We start from the raw sequence: 23,402 nt of genomic DNA, 5'->3' as shown, positions 1-23,402 counted from the left end.
GCCTATGTCTCTGCCTGTGCAGTGGGTTGTGGCCATTATACATGTGATTGGTGGTGCACATGTCTATACAGAGCAGTGCTGACCCTTTACCTATAGTGATATCACATAGCCCCTCACTGCTCTCTACAGGCAGTATGTGGAACTGCAGCCTATGTCTCTGCCTGTGCAGGGGGTTGTGGCCATTATACATCTGATTGGTGGTGCACATGTCTATACAGAGCAGTACTGACCCTTTACCTATAGCGATATCACATAGCCCCTCACTGCTCTCTACAGGCAGCATGTGGAACTGCAGCCTATGTCTCTGCCTGTGCAGGGGGTTGTGGCCATTATACATCTGATTGGTGGTGCACATGTCTATACAGAGCAGTGCTGACCCTTTACCTATAGCGATACCACATAGCCCATCACTGCTCTCTACAGGCAGCATGTGGAACTGCAGCCTATGTCTCTGCCTGTGCAGGGGGTTGTGGCCATTATACATCTGATTGGTGGTGCACATGTCTATACAGAGCAGTGCTGACCCTTTACCTATAGCGATACCACATAGCCCATCACTGCTCTCTACAGGCAGCATGTGGAACTGCAGCCTATGTCTCTGCCTGTGCAGGGGGTTGTGGCCATTATACATCTGATTGGTGGTGCACATGTCTATACAGAGCAGTGCTGACCCATTACCTATAGTGATATCACATAGCCCATCACTGCTCTCTACAGGCAGCATGTGGAACTGCAGCTTATGTCTCTGCCTGTGCAGTAAGTTGTGGCCATTATACATGTGATTGGTGGTGCACATGTCTATACAGAGCAGTGCTGACCCTTTACCTATAGTGATATCACATAGCCCATCACTGCTCTCTACAGGCAGCATGTGGAACTGCAGCCTATGTCTCTGCCTGTGCAGGGGGTTGTGGCCATTATACCTCTGATTGGGGGTGCACATGTCTATACAGAGCAGTGCTGACCCTTTACCTATAGTGATCTTACATAGCCCCTCACTGCTCTCTACAGGCAGCATGTGGAACTGCAGCCTATGTCTCTGCCTGTACAGTGGGTTGTGGACATTATACATGTGATTGGTGGTGCACATGTCTATACAGAGCAGTGCTGACCTTTTACCTATAGTGATATCACATAGCCCATCACTGCTCTCTACAGGCAGCATGAGGAACTGCAGCCTATGTCTCTGCTTGTACAGTGGGTTGTGGCCATTATAGATGTGATTGGTGGTGCACATGTCTATATAGAGCAGTACTGACCCTTTTACCTATAGTGATACCACATAGCCCATCACTGCTCTCTACAGGCAGCATGTGGAACTGCAGCCTATGTCTCTGCCTGTACAGTGGGTTGTGGCCATTATACATGTGATTGGTGGTGCACATGTCTATACAGAGCAGTGCTGACCCTTTACCTATAGTGATATCACATAGCCCATCACTGCTCTCTACAGGCAGCATGTGGAACTGCAGCCTATGTCTCTGCCTGTGCAGGGGGTTGTGGCCATTATACCTCTGATTGGTGGTGCACATGTCTATACAGAGCAGTGCTGAACCATTACCTATAGCGATATCACATAGCCCCTCACTGCTCTCTACAGACAGCATGTGGAACTGCAGCCTATGTCTCTGCCTGTGCAGTGGGTTGTGGCCATTATACATGTGATTGGTGGTGCACATGTCTATACAGAGCAGTGCTGACCCTTTACCTATAGTGATATCACATAGCCCCTCACTGCTCTCTACAGGCAGCATGTGGAACTGCAGCCTATGTCTCTGCCTGTGCAGGGGGTTGTGGCCATTATACATCTGATTGGTGGTGCACATGTCTATACAGAGCAGTGCTGACCCTTTACCTATAGCGATACCACATAGCCCATCACTGCTCTCTACAGGCAGCATGTGGAATTGCAGCCTATGTCTCTGCCTGTGCAGGGGGTTGTGGCCATTATACATCTGATTGGTGGTGCACATGTCTATACAGAGCAGTGCTGACCCATTACCTATAGTGATATCACATAGCCCATCACTGCTCTCTACAGGCAGCATGTGGAACTGCAGCCTATGTCTCTGCCTGTGCAGTAAGTTGTGGCCATTATACATGTGATTGGTGGTGCACATGTCTATACAGAGCAGTGCTGACCCTTTACCTATAGTGATATCACATAGCCCATCACTGCTCTCTACAGGCAGCATGTGGAACTGCAGCCTATGTCTCTGCCTGTGCAGGGGGTTGTGGCCATTATACATGTGATTGGTGGTGCACAGAGCAGTGCTGACCCTTTACCTATAGCGATATCACATAGCCCCTCACTGCTCTCTACAGGCAGCATGTGGAACTGCAGCCTATGTCTCTGCCTGTGCAGTGGGTTGTGGCCATTATACCACTGATTGGTGGTGCACATGTCTATACAGAGCAGTGCTGACCCATTACCTATAGTGATCTTACATAGCCCCTCACTGCTCTCTACAGGCAGCATGTGGAACTGCAGCCTATGTCTCTGCCTGTGCAGTGGGTTGTAGCAATTATACATGTGATTGGTGGTGCACATGTCTATACAGAGCAGTGCTGACCCTTTACCTATAGTGATCTTACAAAGCCCCTCACTGCTCTCTACAGGCAGCATGTGGAACTGCAGCCTATGTCTCTTCCTGTGCAGTGGGTTGTGGCCATTATACATGTGATTGGTGGTGCACATGTCTATACAGAGCAGTGCTGACCCTTTACCTATAGCGATATCACATAGCCCCTCACTGCTCTCTACAGGCAGCATGCTGAACTGCAGCCTACGTCTCTGCCTGTGCAGTGGGTTGTGGCCATTATACTTGTGATTGGGGGTGCACATGTCTTTACAGAGCAGTGCTGACCCTTTACCTATAGTGATATCACCTAGCCCCTCATTGCTCTCTACAGGCAGCATGAGGAACTGCAGCCTATGTCTCTGCCTGTACAGTGAGTTGTGGCCATTATACATCTGATGGTGGTGCACATGTCTATACAGAGCAGTGCTTACCCATTACCTATAGTGATATCACATAGCCCCTCACTGCTCTCTACAGGCAGCATGTGGAACTGCAGCCTATGTCTCTGCCTGTGCAGTAAGTTGTGGCCATTATACATGTGATTGGTGGTGCACATGTCTATACAGAGCAGTGCTGACCCTTTACCTATAGTGATATCACATAGCCCATCACTGCTCTCTACAGACAGCATGTGGAACTGCAGCCTATGTCTCTGCCTGTGCAGGGGGTTGTGGCCATTATACCTCTGATTGGTGGTGCACATGTCTATACAGAGCAGTGCTGAACCATTACCTATAGCGATATCACATAGCCCCTCACTGCTCTCTACAGACAGCATGTGGAACTGCAGCCTATGTCTCTGCCTGTGCAGTGGGTTGTGGCCATTATACATGTGATTGGTGGTGCACATGTCTATACAGAGCAGTGCTGACCCTTTACCTATAGTGATATCACATAGCCCCTCACTGCTCTCTACAGGCAGTATGTGGAACTGCAGCCTATGTCTCTGCCTGTGCAGGGGGTTGTGGCCATTATACATCTGATTGGTGGTGCACATGTCTATACAGAGCAGTGCTGACCCTTTACCTATAGCGATACCACATAGCCCATCACTGCTCTCTACAGGCAGCATGTGGAACTGCAGCCTATGTCTCTGCCTGTGCAGGGGGTTGTGGCCATTATACATCTGATTGGTGGTGCACATGTCTATACAGAGCAGTGCTGACCCTTTACCTATAGCGATACCACATAGCCCATCACTGCTCTCTACAGGCAGCATGTGGAACTGCAGCCTATGTCTCTGCCTGTGCAGGGGGTTGTGGCCATTATACATCTGATTGGTGGTGCACATGTCTATACAGAGCAGTGCTGACCCATTACCTATAGTGATATCACATAGCCCATCACTGCTCTCTACAGGCAGCATGTGGAACTGCAGCTTATGTCTCTGCCTGTGCAGTAAGTTGTGGCCATTATACATGTGATTGGTGGTGCACATGTCTATACAGAGCAGTGCTGACCCTTTACCTATAGTGATATCACATAGCCCATCACTGCTCTCTACAGGCAGCATGTGGAACTGCAGCCTATGTCTCTGCCTGTGCAGGGGGTTGTGGCCATTATACCTCTGATTGGGGGTGCACATGTCTATACAGAGCAGTGCTGACCCTTTACCTATAGTGATCTTACATAGCCCCTCACTGCTCTCTACAGGCAGCATGTGGAACTGCAGCCTATGTCTCTGCCTGTACAGTGGGTTGTGGACATTATACATGTGATTGGTGGTGCACATGTCTATACAGAGCAGTGCTGACCTTTTACCTATAGTGATATCACATAGCCCATCACTGCTCTCTACAGGCAGCATGAGGAACTGCAGCCTATGTCTCTGCCTGTACAGTGGGTTGTGGCCATTATAGATGTGATTGGTGGTGCACATGTCTATACAGAGCAGTACTGACCCTTTTACCTATAGTGATACCACATAGCCCATCACTGCTCTCTACAGGCAGCATGTGGAACTGCAGCCTATGTCTCTGCCTGTACAGTGGGTTGTGGCCATTATACATGTGATTGGTGGTGCACATGTCTATACAGAGCAGTGCTGACCCTTTACCTATAGTGATATCACATAGCCCATCACTGCTCTCTACAGGCAGCATGTGGAACTGCAGCCTATGTCTCTGCCTGTGCAGGGGGTTGTGGCCATTATACCTCTGATTGGTGGTGCACATGTCTATACAGAGCAGTGCTGAACCATTACCTATAGCGATATCACATAGCCCCTCACTGCTCTCTACAGACAGCATGTGGAACTGCAGCCTATGTCTCTGCCTGTGCAGTGGGTTGTGGCCATTATACATGTGATTGGTGGTGCACATGTCTATACAGAGCAGTGCTGACCCTTTACCTATAGTGATATCACATAGCCCCTCACTGCTCTCTACAGGCAGTATGTGGAACTGCAGCCTATGTCTCTGCCTGTGCAGGGGGTTGTGGCCATTCTACATCTGATTGGTGGTGCACATGTCTATACAGAGCAGTACTGACCCTTTACCTATAGCGATATCACATAGCCCCTCACTGCTCTCTACAGGCAGCATGTGGAACTGCAGCCTATGTCTCTGCCTGTGCAGGGGGTTGTGGCCATTATACATCTGATTGGTGGTGCACATGTCTATACAGAGCAGTGCTGACCCTTTACCTATAGCGATACCACATAGCCCATCACTGCTCTCTACAGGCAGCATGTGGAATTGCAGCCTATGTCTCTGCCTGTGCAGGGGGTTGTGGCCATTATACATCTGATTGGTGGTGCACATGTCTATACAGAGCAGTGCTGACCCATTACCTATAGTGATATCACATAGCCCATCACTGCTCTCTACAGGCAGCATGTGGAACTGCAGCCTATGTCTCTGCCTGTGCAGTAAGTTGTGGCCATTATACATGTGATTGGTGGTGCACATGTCTATACAGAGCAGTGCTGACCCTTTACCTATAGTGATATCACATAGCCCATCACTGCTCTCTACAGGCAGCATGTGTAACTGCAGCCTATGTCTCTGCCTGTGCAGGGGGTTGTGGCCATTATACATGTGATTGGTGGTGCACAGAGCAGTGCTGACCCTTTACCTATAGCGATATCACATAGCCCCTCACTGCTCTCTACAGGCAGCATGTGGAACTGCAGCCTATGTCTCTGCCTGTGCAGTGGGTTGTGGCCATTATACCACTGATTGGTGGTGCACATGTCTATACAGAGCAGTGCTGACCCATTACCTATAGTGATCTTACATAGCCCCTCACTGCTCTCTACAGGCAGCATGTGGAACTGCAGCCTATGTCTCTGCCTGTGCAGTGGGTTGTAGCAATTATACATGTGATTGGTGGTGCACATGTCTATACAGAGCAGTGCTGACCCTTTACCTATAGTGATCTTACAAAGCCCCTCACTGCTCTCTACAGGCAGCATGTGGAACTGCAGCCTATGTCTCTTCCTGTGCAGTGGGTTGTGGCCATTATACATGTGATTGGTGGTGCACATGTCTATACAGAGCAGTGCTGACCCTTTACCTATAGCGATATCACATAGCCCCTCACTGCTCTCTACAGGCAGCATGCTGAACTGCAGCCTACGTCTCTGCCTGTGCAGTGGGTTGTGGCCATTATACTTGTGATTGGGGGTGCACATGTCTTTACAGAGCAGTGCTGACCCTTTACCTATAGTGATATCACCTAGCCCCTCATTGCTCTCTACAGGCAGCATGAGGAACTGCAGCCTATGTCTCTGCCTGTACAGTGAGTTGTGGCCATTATACATCTGATGGTGGTGCACATGTCTATACAGAGCAGTGCTTACCCATTACCTATAGTGATATCACATTGCCCCTCACTGCTCTCTACAGGCAGCATGTGGAACTGCAGCCTATGTCTCTGCCTGTGCAGTAAGTTGTGGCCATTATACATGTGATTGGTGGTGCACATGTCTATACAGAGCAGTGCTGACCCTTTACCTATAGTGATATCACATAGCCCATCACTGCTCTCTACAGGCAGCATGTGGAACTGCAGCCTATGTCTATGCCTGTGCAGGGGGTTGTGGCCATTATACCTCTGATTGGTGGTGCACATGTCTATACAGAGCAGTGCTGAACCATTACCTATAGCGATATCACATAGCCCCTCACTGCTCTCTACAGACAGCATGTGGAACTGCAGCCTATGTCTCTGCCTGTGCAGTGGGTTGTGGCCATTATACATGTGATTGGTGGTGCACATGTCTATACAGAGCAGTGCTGACCCTTTACCTATAGTGATATCACATAGCCCCTCACTGCTCTCTACAGGCAGTATGTGGAACTGCAGCCTATGTCTCTGCCTGTGCAGGGGGTTGTGGCCATTCTACATCTGATTGGTGGTGCACATGTCTATACAGAGCAGTACTGACCCTTTACCTATAGCGATATCACATAGCCCCTCACTGCTCTCTACAGGCAGCATGTGGAACTGCAGCCTATGTCTCTGCCTGTGCAGGGGGTTGTGGCCATTATACATGTGATTGGTGGTGCACATGTCTATACAGAGCAGTGCTGACCCTTTACCTATAGCGATACCACATAGCCCATCACTGCTCTCTACAGGCAGCATGTGGAACTGCAGCCTATGTCTCTGCCTGTGCAGGGGGTTGTGGCCATTATACATCTGATTGGTGGTGCACATGTCTATACAGAGCAGTGCTGACCCATTACCTATAGTGATATCACATAGCCCATCACTGCTCTCTACAGGCAGCATGTGGAACTGCAGCCTATGTCTCTGCCTGTGCAGTAAGTTGTGGCCATTATACATGTGATTGGTGGTGCACATGTCTATACAGAGCAGTGCTGACCCTTTACCTATAGTGATATCACATAGCCCATCACTGCTCTCTACAGGCAGCATGTGGAACTGCAGCCTATGTCTCTGCCTGTGCAGGGGGTTGTGGCCATTATACCTCTGATTGGGGGTGCACATGTCTATACAGAGCAGTGCTGACCCTTTACCTATAGTGATCTTACATAGCCCCTCACTGCTCTCTACAGGCAGCATGTGGAACTGCAGCCTATGTCTCTGCCTGTACAGTGGGTTGTGGCCATTATAGATGTGATTGGTGGTGCACATGTCTATACAGAGCAGTACTGACCCTTTTACCTATAGTGATACCACATAGCCCATCACTGCTCTCTACAGGCAGCATGTGGAACTGCAGCCTATGTCTCTGCCTGTACAGTGGGTTGTGGCCATTATACATGTGATTGGTGGTGCACATGTCTATACAGAGCAGTGCTGACCCTTTACCTATAGTGATATCACATAGCCCATCACTGCTCTCTACAGGCAGCATGTGGAACTGCAGCCTATGTCTCTGCCTGTGCAGGGGGTTGTGGCCATTATACCTCTGATTGGTGGTGCACATGTCTATACAGAGCAGTGCTGAACCATTACCTATAGCGATATCACATAGCCCCTCACTGCTCTCTACAGACAGCATGTGGAACTGCAGCCTATGTCTCTGCCTGTGCAGTGGGTTGTGGCCATTATACATGTGATTGGTGGTGCACATGTCTATACAGAGCAGTGCTGACCCTTTACCTATAGTGATATCACATAGCCCCTCACTGCTCTCTACAGGCAGTATGTGGAACTGCAGCCTATGTCTCTGCCTGTGCAGAGGGTTGTGGCCATTATACATCTGATTGGTGGTGCACATGTCTATACAGAGCAGTGCTGACCCTTTACCTATAGCGATACCACATAGCCCATCACTGCTCTCTACAGGCAGCATGTGGAACTGCAGCCTATGTCTCTGCCTGTGCAGGGGGTTGTGGCCATTATACATCTGATTGGTGGTGCACATGTCTATACAGAGCAGTGCTGACCCATTACCTATAGTGATATCACATAGCCCATCACTGCTCTCTACAGGCAGCATGTGGAACTGCAGCCTATGTCTCTGCCTGTGCAGTAAGTTGTGGCCATTATACATGTGATTGGTGGTGCACATGTCTATACAGAGCAGTGCTGACCCTTTACCTATAGTGATATCACATAGCCCATCACTGCTCTCTACAGGCAGCATGTGGAACTGCAGCCTATGTCTCTGCCTGTGCAGGGGGTTGTGGCCATTATACCTCTGATTGGGGGTGCACATGTCTATACAGAGCAGTGCTGACCCTTTACCTATAGTGATCTTACATAGCCCCTCACTGCTCTCTACAGGCAGCATGTGGAACTGCAGCCTATGTCTCTGCCTGTACAGTGGGTTGTGGACATTATACATGTGATTGGTGGTGCACATGTCTATACAGAGCAGTGCTGACCTTTTACCTATAGTGATATCACATAGCCCATCACTGCTCTCTACAGGCAGCATGAGGAACTGCAGCCTATGTCTCTGCCTGTACAGTGGGTTGTGGCCATTATAGATGTGATTGGTGGTGCACATGTCTATACAGAGCAGTACTGACCCTTTTACCTATAGTGATACCACATAGCCCATCACTGCTCTCTACAGGCAGCATGTGGAACTGCAGCCTATGTCTCTGCCTGTACAGTGGGTTGTGGCCATTATACATGTGATTGGTGGTGCACATGTCTATACAGAGCAGTGCTGACCCTTTACCTATAGTGATATCACATAGCCACTCACTGCTCTCTACAGGCAGCATGTGGAACTGCAGCCTATGTCTCTGCCTGTACAGCGGGTTGTGGCCATTATACATGTGATTGGTGGTGCACATGTCTATACAGAGCAGTGCTGACCCTTTACCTATAGCGATATCACATAGCCCATCACTGCTCTCTACAGGCAGCATGTGGAACTGCAGCCTATGTCTCTGCCTGTGCAGTGGGTTGTAGCCATTATACATGTGATTGGTGGTGCACATGTCTATACAGAGCAGTGCTGACCCTTTACCTATAGCGATATCACATAGCCCATCACTGCTCTCTACAGGCAGCATGTGGAACTGCAGCCTATGTCTCTGCCTGTGCAGTGGGTTGTGGTCATTATACATCTGATTGGTGGTGCACATGTCTATACAGAGCAGTGCTGACCCTTTACCTATAGTGATCTTACATAGCCCCTCGCTGCTCTCTACAGGCAGCATGTGGAACTGCAGTGTATGTCTCTGCCTGTGCAGTGGGTTGTAGCCATTATACATGTGATTGGTGGTGCACATGTCTATACAGAGCAGTGCTGACCCTTTACCTATAGCGATATCACATAGCCCATCACTGCTCTCTACAGGCAGCATGTGGAACTGCAGCCTATGTCTCTGCCTGTGCAGTGGGTTGTAGCCATTATACATGTGATTGGTGGTGCACATGTCTATACAGAGCAGTGCTGACCCTTTACCTATAGTGATCTTACATAGCCCCTCGCTGCTCTCTACAGGCAGCATGTGGAACTGCAGCCTATGTCTCTGCCTGTGCAGTGGGTTGTGGCCATTATACATGTGATTGGTGGTGCACATGTCTATATAGAGCAGTGCTGACCCTTTACCTATAGTGATCTTACATAGCCCCTCACTGCTCTCTACAGGCAGCATGTGGAACTGCAGCCTATGTCTCTGCCTGTGCAGTGGGTTGTGGCCATTATACATGTGATTGGTGGTGCACATGTCTATACAGAGCAGTGCTGACCCTTTACCTATAGTGATATCACATAGCCCATCACTGCTCTCTACAGGCAGCATGTGGAACTGCAGCCTATGTCTCTGCCTGTGCAGTGGGTTGTGGCCATTATACATGTGATTGGTGGTGCACATGTCTATACAGAGCAGTGCTGACCCTTTACCTATAGTATATCACATAGCCCCTCACTGCTCTCTACAGGCAGCATGTGGAACTGCAGCCTATGTCTCTGCCTGTGCAGTGGGTTGTGGCCATTATACATATGATTGGTGGTGCACATGTCTATACAGAGCAGTGCTGACCCTTTACCTATAGCGATACCACATAGCCCGTCACTGCTCTCTACAGGCAGCATGTGGAACTGCAGCCTATGTCCCTAACCAGCTGATTTTTTGTCTGTAGATGATTTCCTGAAGCAGAGTCGCGGGATGATGCTGTTCTACTCCCTGAAGAACCCCTCGTACCCGGAATATGTCTACAACACAGAAAGTGGTATCATGTGCTTGGACATTCACAAGGATCACCCGTACCTAGTAGCCGTGGGCTTCTATGATGGCAACGTGGCCATCTACAACCTGAAGTCCACTTCCCCACAACCAAAGGTCATCAGTTCGGCAAAGTCTGGCAAGCACACCGACCCCGTGTGGCAGGTCAGTGCCCCTTACACCCCATTATACAGCGCATCGGCTGCAGGCGTGTTCCCATCAGCAGTTATCTGCCACTTCCGGCATGTTGCCCGCCTGGCACAGTCACAGCCAGTGAGGTCTCCTTAGTGTGACATGGGTACGACGCGAAGTGCCAGTGAGCTGAGCCGGGCAGTGTAGCGGATCGTGTAGGGTACACACCAGAATGATCATGATCGTGAGACGACCATACGATGGTCTAGTGGAGCTCAGGATCTGCACCCGATCTGATCACGATCTGTAACCGGGTGAAGGGGACGTTTTCAAATATTGGCTGCAGCAGGTAGAATCTGCAAAACGACCAAACCACCAGCAAGGACGCGCACCAGATCTAAAACATAGCGAAACATGCCCAATCTACATACAATCTGGTGTGTACCCAGCATTAGTCGCAATGGGACAAGACCGGACCGTGACACTGCGCTGATTCATTTGGTCGCTACACGCTGTCTGTGTACAGGGTATAACAGAACTTGGCGTGAAAAAAGCGCAACTGCAGCACGCATGAAGCTAAGTCGCCGGGGATCTGGGTGCTGATTGGTGCAACTATGGCAATAGTGTATCAGGACACATCTGTATGTGATAACATGGCAGGATTGTAATCCCAGCAGTGACCACTAAGTGGCGCTCAGAGCACAGAACAGCTGCTAAAGGCCATGGAAGTGTTGCTTCTGTGCCTTCAGCTTCATACTGCATTTGTCTATTAAGTTCAAGCTTTCATCTTTCCTTCAGCAAAATTGAAATCCAATATTACAGGAACTTTGTGGGGGGGGGGGGGCGGAGGAGGTTTAGTGCAGTGATTAGCATGTGTCGCTACCATTAAGATAGTGAAAGCACTGTCTGGGGGTACGATGGCACGCTCTGTCTGGGGGTACGATGGCGCGCTCTGTCTGGGGGTACGATGGCGCGCTCTGTCTGGGGGTACGATGGCGCGCTCTGTCTGGGGGTACGATGGCGCGCTCTGTCTGGGGGTACGATGGCGCGCTCTGTCTGGGGGTACGATGGCGCGCTCTGTCTGGGGGTACGATGGCGCGCTCTGTCTGGGGGTACGATGGCGCGCTCTGTCTGGGGGTACGATGGCGCGCTCTGTCTGGGGGTACGATGGCGCGCTCTGTCTGGGGTATGATGGCGCACGCTGTCTGCAGAGCACATCATTCTGGTGGCAGCGCTGATATAACATAGTGCAGAGCACATCATTCTGGTGGCAGCACTGATATAACATAGTGCAGAGCACATCATTCTGGTGGCAGCGCTGATATAACATAGTGCAGAGCACATCATTCTGGTGGCAGCGCTGATATAACATAGTGCAGAGCACATCATTCTGGTGGCAGCGCTGATATAACATAGTGCAGAGCACATCATTCTGGTGGCAGCGCTGATATAACATAGTGCAGAGCACATCATTCTGGTGGCAGCGCGGATATATAACATAGTGCAGAGCACATCATTCTGGTGGCAGCGCTGATATAACATAGTGCAGAGCACATCATTCTGGTGGCAGCGCGGATATATAACCTAGTGCAGAGCACATCATTCTGGTGGCAGCGCTGATATAACATAGTGCAGAGCACATCATTCTGGTGGCAGCGCTGATATAACCTAGTGCAGAGCACATCATTCTGGTGGCAGCGCTGATATAACATAGTGCAGAGCACATCATTCTGGTGGCAGCGCTGATATAACATAGTGCAGAGCACACCATTCTGGTGGCAGCGCTGATATAACATAGTGCAGAGCACATCATTCTGGTGGCAGCGCTGATATAACATAGTGCAGAGCACATCATTCTGGTGGCAGCGCTGATATAACCTAGTGCAGAGCACATCATTCTGGTGGCAGCGCGGATATATAACATAGTGCAGAGCACATCATTCTGGTGGCAGCGCTGATATAACATAGTGCAGAGCACATCATTCTGGTGGCAGCGCTGATATAACATAGTGCAGAGCACATCATTCTGGTGGCAGCGCTGATATAACATAGTGCAGAGCACACCATTCTTGTGGCAGCGCTGATATAACATAGTGCAGAGCACATCATTCTGGTGGCAGCACTGATATAACCTAGTGCAGAGCACATCATTCTGGTGGCAGCGCTGATATAACATAGTGCAGAGCACATCATTCTGGTGGCAGCGCTGATATAACATAGTGCAGAGCACACCATTCTTGTGGCAGCGCTGATATAACATAGTGCAGAGCACATCATTCTGGTGGCAGCGCTGATATAACATAGTGCAGAGCACATCATTCTGGTGGCAGCACTGATATAACATAGTGCAGAGCACATCATTCTGGTGGCAGCGCGGATATATAACATAGTGCAGAGCACATCATTCTGGTGGCAGCGCTGATATAACATAGTGCAGAGCACACCATTCTTGTGGCAGCGCTGATATAACATAGTGCAGAGCACATCATTCTGGTGGCAGCGCTGATATAACATAGTGCAGAGCACATCATTCTGGTGGCAGCACTGATATAACAGTGCAGAGCACTTTCATTCTCCTGTTATGCCAGCTGATTAGCAATCTCCGTTAATGGGTGTTCTCACTGTTTATAGGTTCTGGAGCAGAGCTGTCTGCAGGCGCGCTCAGTCTGTCTGAGCTGATATCATCCAGACCTGAGCTGCTGCTCATATGTATAATATTATTATCAGCTGTCGTCCTATAAACCGGCACGGTGCATGGTCTGTTCCCAGCATCAGCGTCACTGACCATGTGTATGCAGGGCGTGTGTGACCATACGGGCATACAGGACACTGCCAATGGTGTATGGTACACACATAAATGTGGGGGGAGGCAGATAACATGGGGACATATACAGCTACATATAGCGAGCACAGAGATATGGGGGACGGCTACATATAACGGGCACAGAGATATGGGGGGACAGCTACATATAACGGGCATAGAGATATGGGGGGACAGCTACATATAGCGGGCACAGAGATGTGCGGGGACAGCTACATATAACGGGCACAGAGATATGGGGGGACAGCTACATATAACGGGCACAGAGATATGGGGGATAGCTACATATAACGGGCACAGAGATATGGGGGGACAGCTACATATAGCGAGCACAGAGATGTGCGGGGACAGCTACATATAACGGGCACAGAGATATGGGGGGACAGCTACATATAACGGGCATAGAGATATGGGGGGACAGCTACATATAGCGAGCACAGAGATATGGGGGGACAGCTACATATAGCGGGCATAGAGATATGGGGGGACAGCTACATATAACGGGCATAGAGATATGGGGGGACAGCTACATATAGCGGGCACAGAGATATGGGGGGACAGCTACATATAACGGGCATAGAGATATGGGGGGACAGCTACATATAGCGAGCACAGAGATATGGGGGGACAGCTACATATAGCGGGCATAGAGATATGGGGGGACAGCTACATATAACGGGCATAGAGATATGGGGGGACAGCTACATATAGCGGGCACAGAGATATGGGGGGACAGCTACATATAACGGGCACAGATATGGGGGGACAGCTACATATAACGGGCACAGCGATATGGGGGGAAGCTACATATAGCGAGCACAGAGATATGGGGGGACAGCTACATATAACGGGCACAGAGATATGGGGGGACAGCTACATCTAATGGGCATAGAAATATGGGGGGACAGCTACATATAATGGGCATAGAGATATGGGGGGACAGCTACATATAGGGGATATAGATATATGGGACACATATACATGTGGGGGACATACAGATATGGGACACACATACATGTGGGGGACACGGCTACATATATGGGACACAGATACATAGAGGGGACATAGACATATGAGACACATACATGTGGGGGACACAGATACATATAGGGGGCATAGAGATATGGGACACACATACATGTGGGGGACACGGATACATAGCTGCGGTGTGAGTATAGTCCATGTTGCTTATATGTATACTGCAGTGTTGGCAGTAGGGATCGTGAACCCCACCGATAGTATTCAGTGCAGTTGTCAGTGTGGTCCCTGCTTGCAGTGCATGTTACACTGAGTCCCTAACCTCTATGTACAGTCACAGTCCATGCTGAATGCTGACTGTAATATCGGAGCAGCTGCCGCTGGTAAATACACCCCTGCTGGAACTGCATAATAATCTGACTCTTCCAACCTCTGGGGATGCTGGGCCTACCCTCACCTCTGGGGATGCTGGGCCTACCCTCACCTCTGGGGATGCTGGGCCTACCCTCACCTCTGGGGATGCTGGGCCTACCCTCACCTCTGGGGATGCTGGGCCTACCCTCACCTCTGGGGATGCTGGGCCTACCCTCACCTCTGGGGATGCTGGGCCTACCCTCACCTCTGGGGATGCTGGGCCTACCCTCACCTCTGGGGATGCTGGGCCTACCCTCACCTCTGGGGATGCTGGGCCTACCCTCACCTCTGGGGATGCTGGGCCTACCCTCATCTTCCGTACCGCTGGATGATCAAATACATAGAGATAGAGTGACTTCAAAGCAGAGGAGAATATACACATATGTACTACCAGCTATAATGGGAATGCCGGTAGAAGGTCGTGAGATAGGATGGGAATGCCGGTAGAAGGTCAGGAGATAGGAATGGGAATGCCAGTAGAAGGGCGTGAGATGGAATGGGAATGCCGGTAGAAGGTCAGGAGATAGGATGGGAATGCCGGGAGAAGGTCAGGAGATAGGATGGGAATGCCGGGAGAAGGTCGGGAGATAGGATGGGAATGCCGGTAGAAGGTCGGGAGATAGGATGGGAATGCCGGTAGAAGGTCGGGAGATAGGATGGGAATGCCGGTAGAAGGTCGGGAGATAGGATGGGAATGCCGGTAGAAGGTCGGGAGATAGGATGGGAATGCCGGGAGAAGGTCGGGAGATAGGAATGGGAATGCCGGGAGAAGGTCGGGAGATAGGAATGGGAATGCCGGGAGAAGGTCGGGAGATAGGAATGGGAATGCCGGTAGAAGGTCGGGAGATAGGAATGGGAATGCCGGTAGAAGGTCGGGAGATAGGAATGGGAATGCCGGTAGAAGGTCGGGAGATAGGATGGGAATGCCGGGAGAAGGTCGGGAGATAGGATGGGAATGCCGGGAGAAGGTCGGGAGATAGGATGGGAATGCCGGGAGAAGGTCGGGAGATAGGATGGGAATACTGGTATAACATAGAGACACAATGGTTCCTGGCAGTACAGCGAGTCCTCTGTGCTGTGTTTATATCATGCAGTGACTTTATATCATGTTTGTTATCCAGGTAAAATGGCAGAAAGACGACCTGGACAAGAACTTAAATTTCTTCTCAGTCTCCTCCGATGGCCGCGTGGTGTCCTGGACAATCATAAAGGTAAATTATAGCACTAATAAGCATGTATAGTGCCACAGACATCCCAGAGGTGCCTCTTACATTATAGCAGAGGATCAAACCGCCAGCTGCTCTGTACAGCAAATTATACCTGTACTAATCAGTAAGGTACACATAGCTCCCCGGTGACTGCACATATTACTATCCCTGTACTAATCAGTACGGTACACATAGCTCCCCGGTGACTGCACATATTACTGTCCCTGTACTAATCAGTACGGTACACATAGCTCCCCGGTGACTGCACCTATTACTGACCCTGTACTAATCAGTACGGTACACATAGCTCCCCGGTGACCTGCACATATTACTGTCCCTGTACTAATCAGTACGGTACACATAGCTCCCCGGTGACCTGCACATATTACTGTCCCTGTACTAATCAGTACGGTACACATAGCTCCCCGGTGACCTGCACATATTACTGTCCCTGTACTAATCAGAACGGTACACATAGCTCCCCGGTGACTGCACATATTACTGCCCCTGTACTAATCAGTACGGTACACATAGCTCCCCGGTGACTTGCACATATTACTGTCCCTGTACTAATCAGTACGGTACACATAGCTCCCCGGTGACCTGCACATATTACTGTCCCTGTACTAATCAGTACGGTACACATAGCTCCCCGGTGACTGCACATATTACTGTCCCTGTACTAATCAGTACGGTACACATAGCTCCCCGGTGACTTGCACATATTACTGTCCCTGTACTAATCAGTACGGTACACATAGCTCCCCGGTGACCTGCACATATTACTGTCCCTGTACTAATCAGTACGGTACACATAGCTCCCCGGTGACCTGCACATATTACTGTCCCTGTACTAATCAGTACGGTACACATAGCTCCCCGGTGACTGCACATATCACTGTCCCTGTACTAATCAGTACGGTACACATAGCTCCCCGGTGACTGCACATATCACTGCCCCTGTACTAATCAGTACGGTACACATAGCTCCCCGGTGACCTGCACATATCACTGTCCCTGTACTAATCAGTACGGTACACCTAGCTCCCCGGTGACCTGCACATATCACTGTCCCTGTACTAATCAGTACGGTACACATAGCTCCCCGGTGACCTGCACATATTACTGTCCCTGTACTAATCAGTACGGTACACATAGCTCCCCGGTGACCTGCACATATTACTGTCCCTGTACTAATCAGTACGGTACACATAGCTCCCCGGTGACTGCACATATTACTGTCCCTGTACTAATCAGTACGGTACACATAGCTCCCCGGTGACTGCACATATCACTGTCCCTGTACTAATCAGTACAGTACACATAGCTCCCCAGTGACTGCACATATTACTGTCCCTGTACTAATCAGTACGGTACACATAGCTCCCCGGTGACTGCACATATTACTGTCCCTGTACTAATCAGTACGGTACACATAGCTCCCCGGTGACAGCACATATTACTGTCCCTGTACTAATCAGTACGGTACACATAGCTCCCCGGTGACTGCACATATTACTGTCCCTGTACTAATCAGTACGGTACACATAGCTCCCCGGTGACTGCACATATTACTGTCCCTGTACTAATCAGTACGGTACACATAGCTCCCCGGTGACAGCACATATTACTGCCCCTGTACTAATCAGTACAGTACACATAGCTCCCCAGTGACTGCACATATTACTGTCCCTGTACTAATCAGTACAGTACACATAGCTCCCCAGTGACTGCACATATTACTGTCCCTGTACTAATCAGTACGGTACACATAGCTCCCCGGTGACTGCACATATTACTGTCCCTGTACTAATCAGTACGGTACACATAGCTCCCCGGTGACTGCACATATTACTGTCCCTGTACTAATCAGTACGGTACACATAGCTCCCCGGTGACCAGCACATGTATGTACCGTATCAGGGATCAGATTGTAGTACTGCCCCAGTACGGTACACATGTATGTAATGAATATTCCCCAGCTGTTCCCAGCATGTTTGGGTAACCATTGCCTTAGTTGGAGCAGCAGACGCATTGCCCGGCAGGTTCATCCTCATTTGAATACAGACAGTGTTTTATGAGGTCTGACTCGCAGTCCTGAGACAATTTAATGGCTTTTACATATCGGCTATTGCTGTAGAGGCGTAAAATAAGGGAATGTTCTTTTTCTGCAGAATGAGCTGGTTCACACTGACGTCATCAGGCTGACAGCTGAAGCTTCTGCAGGAGATGGGGTAGAGGGGCTTCTACTGAGGACAAATGGTAAGAGGGTCCCTGGTTCCCTGCTTACTGCTAGGCTTACTATGTATAATACTGTTCCACACTGCCTGTACGTGGCTGGTTACTGTTTGTATAACACTGGTAATACTCACACTGCCTGTACGTGGCTGGTTACTGGCTGTATAACACTGGTAATACTCACACTGCCTGTACGTGGCTGGTTACTGGCTGTATAACACTGGTAATACTCACACTGCCTGTACGTGGCTGGTTACTGGCTGTATAACACTGGTAATACTCACACTGCCTGTACGTGGCTGGTTACTGTCTGTATAACACTGGTAATACTCACACTGCCTGTACGTGGCTGGTTACTGGCTGTATAACACTGGTAATACTCACACTACCTGTACGTGGCTGGTTACTGTCTGTATAACACTGGTAATATTCACACTGCCTGTACGTGGCTGGTTACTGGCTGTATAACACTGGTAATACTCACACTGCCTGTACGTGGCTGGTTACTGGCTGTATAACACTGGTAATACTCACACTACCTGTACGTGGCTGGTTACTGTCTGTATAACACTGGTAATACTCACACTGCCTGTACGTGGCTGGTTACTGGCTGTATAATACTGGTAATACTCACACTGCCTGTACGTGGCTGGTTACTGTCTGTATAATACTGGTAATACTCACACTGCCTGTACGTGGCTGGTTACTGTCTGTATAACACTGGTAATACTCACACTACCTGTACGTGGCTGGTTACTGTCTGTATAACACTGGTAATACTCACACTACCTGTACGTGTCTGGTTACTGTCTGTATAACACTGGTAATACTCACACTACCTGTACGTGGCTGGTTACTGTCTGTATAATACTGGTAATACACTACCTGTACGTGGCTGGTTACTGGCTGTATAACACTGGTAATACTCACACTGCCTGTACGTGGCTGGTTACTGTTTGTATAACACTGGTAATACTCACACTGCCTGTACGTGGCTGGTTACTGGCTGTATAACACTGGTAATACTCACACTGCCTGTACGTGGCTGGTTACTGGCTGTATAACACTGGTAATACTCACACTGCCTGTACGTGGCTGGTTACTGGCTGTATAACACTGGTAATACTCACACTGCCTGTACGTGGCTGGTTACTGGCTGTATAACACTGGTAATACTCACACTGCCTGTACGTGGCTGGTTACTGGCTGTATAACACTGGTAATACTCACACTACCTGTACGTGGCTGGTTAGTGTCTGTATAGCACTGGTAATACTCACACTGCCTGTACGTGGCTGGTTACTGTCTGTATAACACTGGTAATACTCACACTACCTGTACGTGGCTGGTTACTGTCTGTATAACACTGGTAATACTCACACTACCTGTACGTGGCTGGTTACTGTCTGTATAACACTGGTAATACTCACACTACCTGTACGTGGCTGGTTACTATCTGTATAACACTGGTAATACTCACACTACCTGTACGTGGCTGGTTACTGTCTGTATAACACTGGTAATACTCACACTGCCTGTACGTGGCTGGTTACTGTCTGTATAACACTGGTAATACTCACACTACCTGTACGTGGCTGGTTACTGCCTGTATAATACTGGTAATACACTACCTGTACATGGCTGGTTACTGTCTGTATAATACTGGTAATACACTACCTGTACGTGGCTGGTTACTGTCTGTATAACACTGGTAATACTCACACTGCCTGTACGTGGCTGGTTACTGCCTGTATAATACTGGTAATACTCACACTGCCTGTACGTGGCTGGTTACTGCCTGTATAATACTGGTAATACACTACCTGTACATGGCTGGTTACTGTCTGTATAATACTGGTAATACACTACCTGTACGTGGCTGGTTACTGTCTGTATAACACTGGTAATACTCACACTGCCTGTACGTGGCTGGTTACTGTCTGTATAACACTGGTAATACTCACACTGCCTGTACGTGGCTGGTTACTGTCTGTATAACACTGGTAATACTCACACTACCTGTACGTGGCTGGTTACTGTCTGTATAATACTGGTAATACACTACCTGTACGTGGCTGGTTACTGGCTGTATAACACTGGTAATACTCACACTACCTGTACGTGTCTGGTTACTGGCTGTATAATACTGGTAATACTCACACTGCCTGTACGTGGCTGGTTACTGTCTGTATAACACTGGTAATACTCACACTGCCTGTACGTGGCTGGTTACTGGCTGTATAACACTGGTAATACTCACACTGCCTGTACGTGGCTGGTTACTGGCTGTATAACACTGGTAATACTCACACTGCCTGTACGTGGCTGGTTACTGGCTGTATAACACTGGTAATACTCACACTACCTGTACGTGGCTGGTTAGTGTCTGTATAGCACTGGTAATACTCACACTGCCTGTACGTGGCTGGTTACTGTCTGTATAACACTGGTAATACTCACACTACCTGTACGTGGCTGGTTACTGTCTGTATAACACTGGTAATACTCACACTACCTGTACGTGGCTGGTTACTGTCTGTATAACACTGGTAATACTCACACTACCTGTACGTGGCTGGTTACTATCTGTATAACACTGGTAATACTCACACTACCTGTACGTGGCTGGTTACTGTCTGTATAACACTGGTAATACTCACACTGCCTGTACGTGGCTGGTTACTGTCTGTATAACACTGGTAATACTCACACTACCTGTACGTGGCTGGTTACTGCCTGTATAATACTGGTAATACACTACCTGTACATGGCTGGTTACTGTCTGTATAATACTGGTAATACACTACCTGTACGTGGCTGGTTACTGTCTGTATAACACTGGTAATACTCACACTGCCTGTACGTGGCTGGTTACTGCCTGTATAATACTGGTAATACACTACCTGTACATGGCTGGTTACTGTCTGTATAATACTGGTAATACACTACCTGTACGTGGCTGGTTACTGTCTGTATAACACTGGTAATACTCACACTGCCTGTACGTGGCTGGTTACTGTCTGTATAACACTGGTAATACTCACACTACCTGTACGTGGCTGGTTACTGTCTGTATAACACTGGTAATACTCACACTGCCTGTACGTGGCTGGTTACTGTCTGTATAACACTGGTAATACTCACACTACCTGTACGTGGCTGGTTACTGTCTGTATAATACTGGTAATACACTACCTGTACGTGGCTGGTTACTGGCTGTATAACACTGGTAATACTCACACTACCTGTACGTGTCTGGTTACTGGCTGTATAATACTGGTAATACTCACACTGCCTGTACGTGGCTGGTTACTGTCTGTATAACACTGGTAATACTCACACTACCTGTACGTGGCTGGTTACTGTCTGTATAACACTGGTAATACTCACACTGCCTGTACGTGGCTGGTTAGTGCCTGTATAACACTGGTAATACTCACACTGCCTGTACGTGGCTGGTTACTGTCTGTATAACACTGGTAATACTCACACTGCCTGTACGTGGCTGGTTACTGTCTGTATAATACTGGTAATACACCGCCTGTACGTGTCTGGTTACTGTCTGTATAACACTGGTAATACACCGCCTGTACGTGTCTGGTTACTGCCTGTATAATACTGGTAATACACCACCTGTACGTGGCTGGTTACTGTCTGTATAACACTGGTAATACTCACACTGCCTGTACGTGGCTGGTTACTGGCTGTATAATACTGGTAATACTCACACTACCTGTACGTGGCTGGTTAGTGTCTGTCTAACACTGGTAATACTCACACTACCTGTACGTGGCTGGTTACTGGCTGTATAACACTGGTAATACTCACACTACCTGTACGTGGCTGGTTACTGGCTGTATAACACTGGTAATACTCACACTACCTGTACGTGGCTGGTTACTGGCTGTATAATACTGGTAATACACTACCTGTACGTGTCTGGTTACTGGCTGTATAATACTGGTAATACACTACCTGTACATGGCTGGTTACTGTCTGTATAACACTGGTACTGTAATACTCACACTGCCTGTACGTGGCTGGTTACTGTCTGTATAATACTGGTAATACTCACACTACCTGTACGTGGCTGGTTACTGGCTGTATAATACTGGTAATACACTACCTGTACGTGTCTGGTTACTGTCTGTATAATACTGGTAATACTCACACTACCTGTACGTGGCTGGTTACTGGCTGTATAATACTGGTAATACTCACACTACCTGTACGTGGCTGGTTAGTGTCTGTATAACACTGGTAATACTCACACTACCTGTACGTGTCTGGTTACTGGCTGTATAATACTGGTAATACTCACACTACCTGTACGTGTCTGGTTACTGGCTGTATAATACTGGTAATACACTACCTGTACATGGCTGGTTACTGTCTGTATAACACTGGTAATACTCACACTACCTGTACGTGGCTGGTTACTGTCTGTATAACACTGGTAATACTCACACTACCTGTACATGTCTGGTTACTGGCTGTATAATACTGGTAATACACTACCTGTACATGTCTGGTTACTGGCTGTATAATACTGGTAATACACTACCTGTACATGTCTGGTTACTGGCTGTATAATACTGGTAATACACTGCCTGTACGTGGCTTGTTACTGGCTGTATAATACTGGTAATACTCACACTATCTGTACATGGCTGGTTACTGGCTGTATAATACTGGTAATACACTGCCTGTACGTGGCTGGTTACTGTCTGTATAATACTGGTAATACACCACCTGTACGTGGCTGGTTACTGGCTGTATAATACTGGTAATACACTACCTGTACGTGGCTGGTTACTGGCTGTATAATACTGGTAATACACTACCTGTACGTGGCTGGTTACTGTCTGTATAACACTGGTAATACACTACCTGTACGTGGCTGGTTACTGCCTGTATAATACTGGTA

The 23,402-nt window shown here is 48.7% G+C and overlaps 1 protein-coding gene across 1 annotated transcript in view; it reads left to right on the top strand.

The window, feature by feature from the left end:
• The window catches only part of DNAI1 (dynein axonemal intermediate chain 1), a 292,217-nt gene that overhangs the window by 75,548 nt on the left and 193,267 nt on the right, over positions 1-23,402 (top strand). The window contains exons 14-16 of the mRNA XM_083155454.1: positions 10,602-10,849; positions 16,151-16,240; positions 18,412-18,499. Of these exons, the coding sequence (XP_083011580.1) occupies positions 10,602-10,849; positions 16,151-16,240; positions 18,412-18,499 (426 nt within the window). The remainder of the gene's footprint in view (positions 1-10,601; positions 10,850-16,150; positions 16,241-18,411; positions 18,500-23,402) is intronic.

The sequence above is a fragment of the Crinia signifera genome, chromosome 1 (genome assembly GCF_055691185.1).
Source record: "Crinia signifera chromosome 1, ASM5569118v1, whole genome shotgun sequence".
Classification (NCBI taxonomy): Eukaryota; Metazoa; Chordata; class Amphibia; order Anura; family Myobatrachidae; genus Crinia; species Crinia signifera.
The sequence above is the reverse complement of the archived record's forward strand: the minus strand, read 5'-3'. Positions and strand labels throughout refer to the sequence as shown.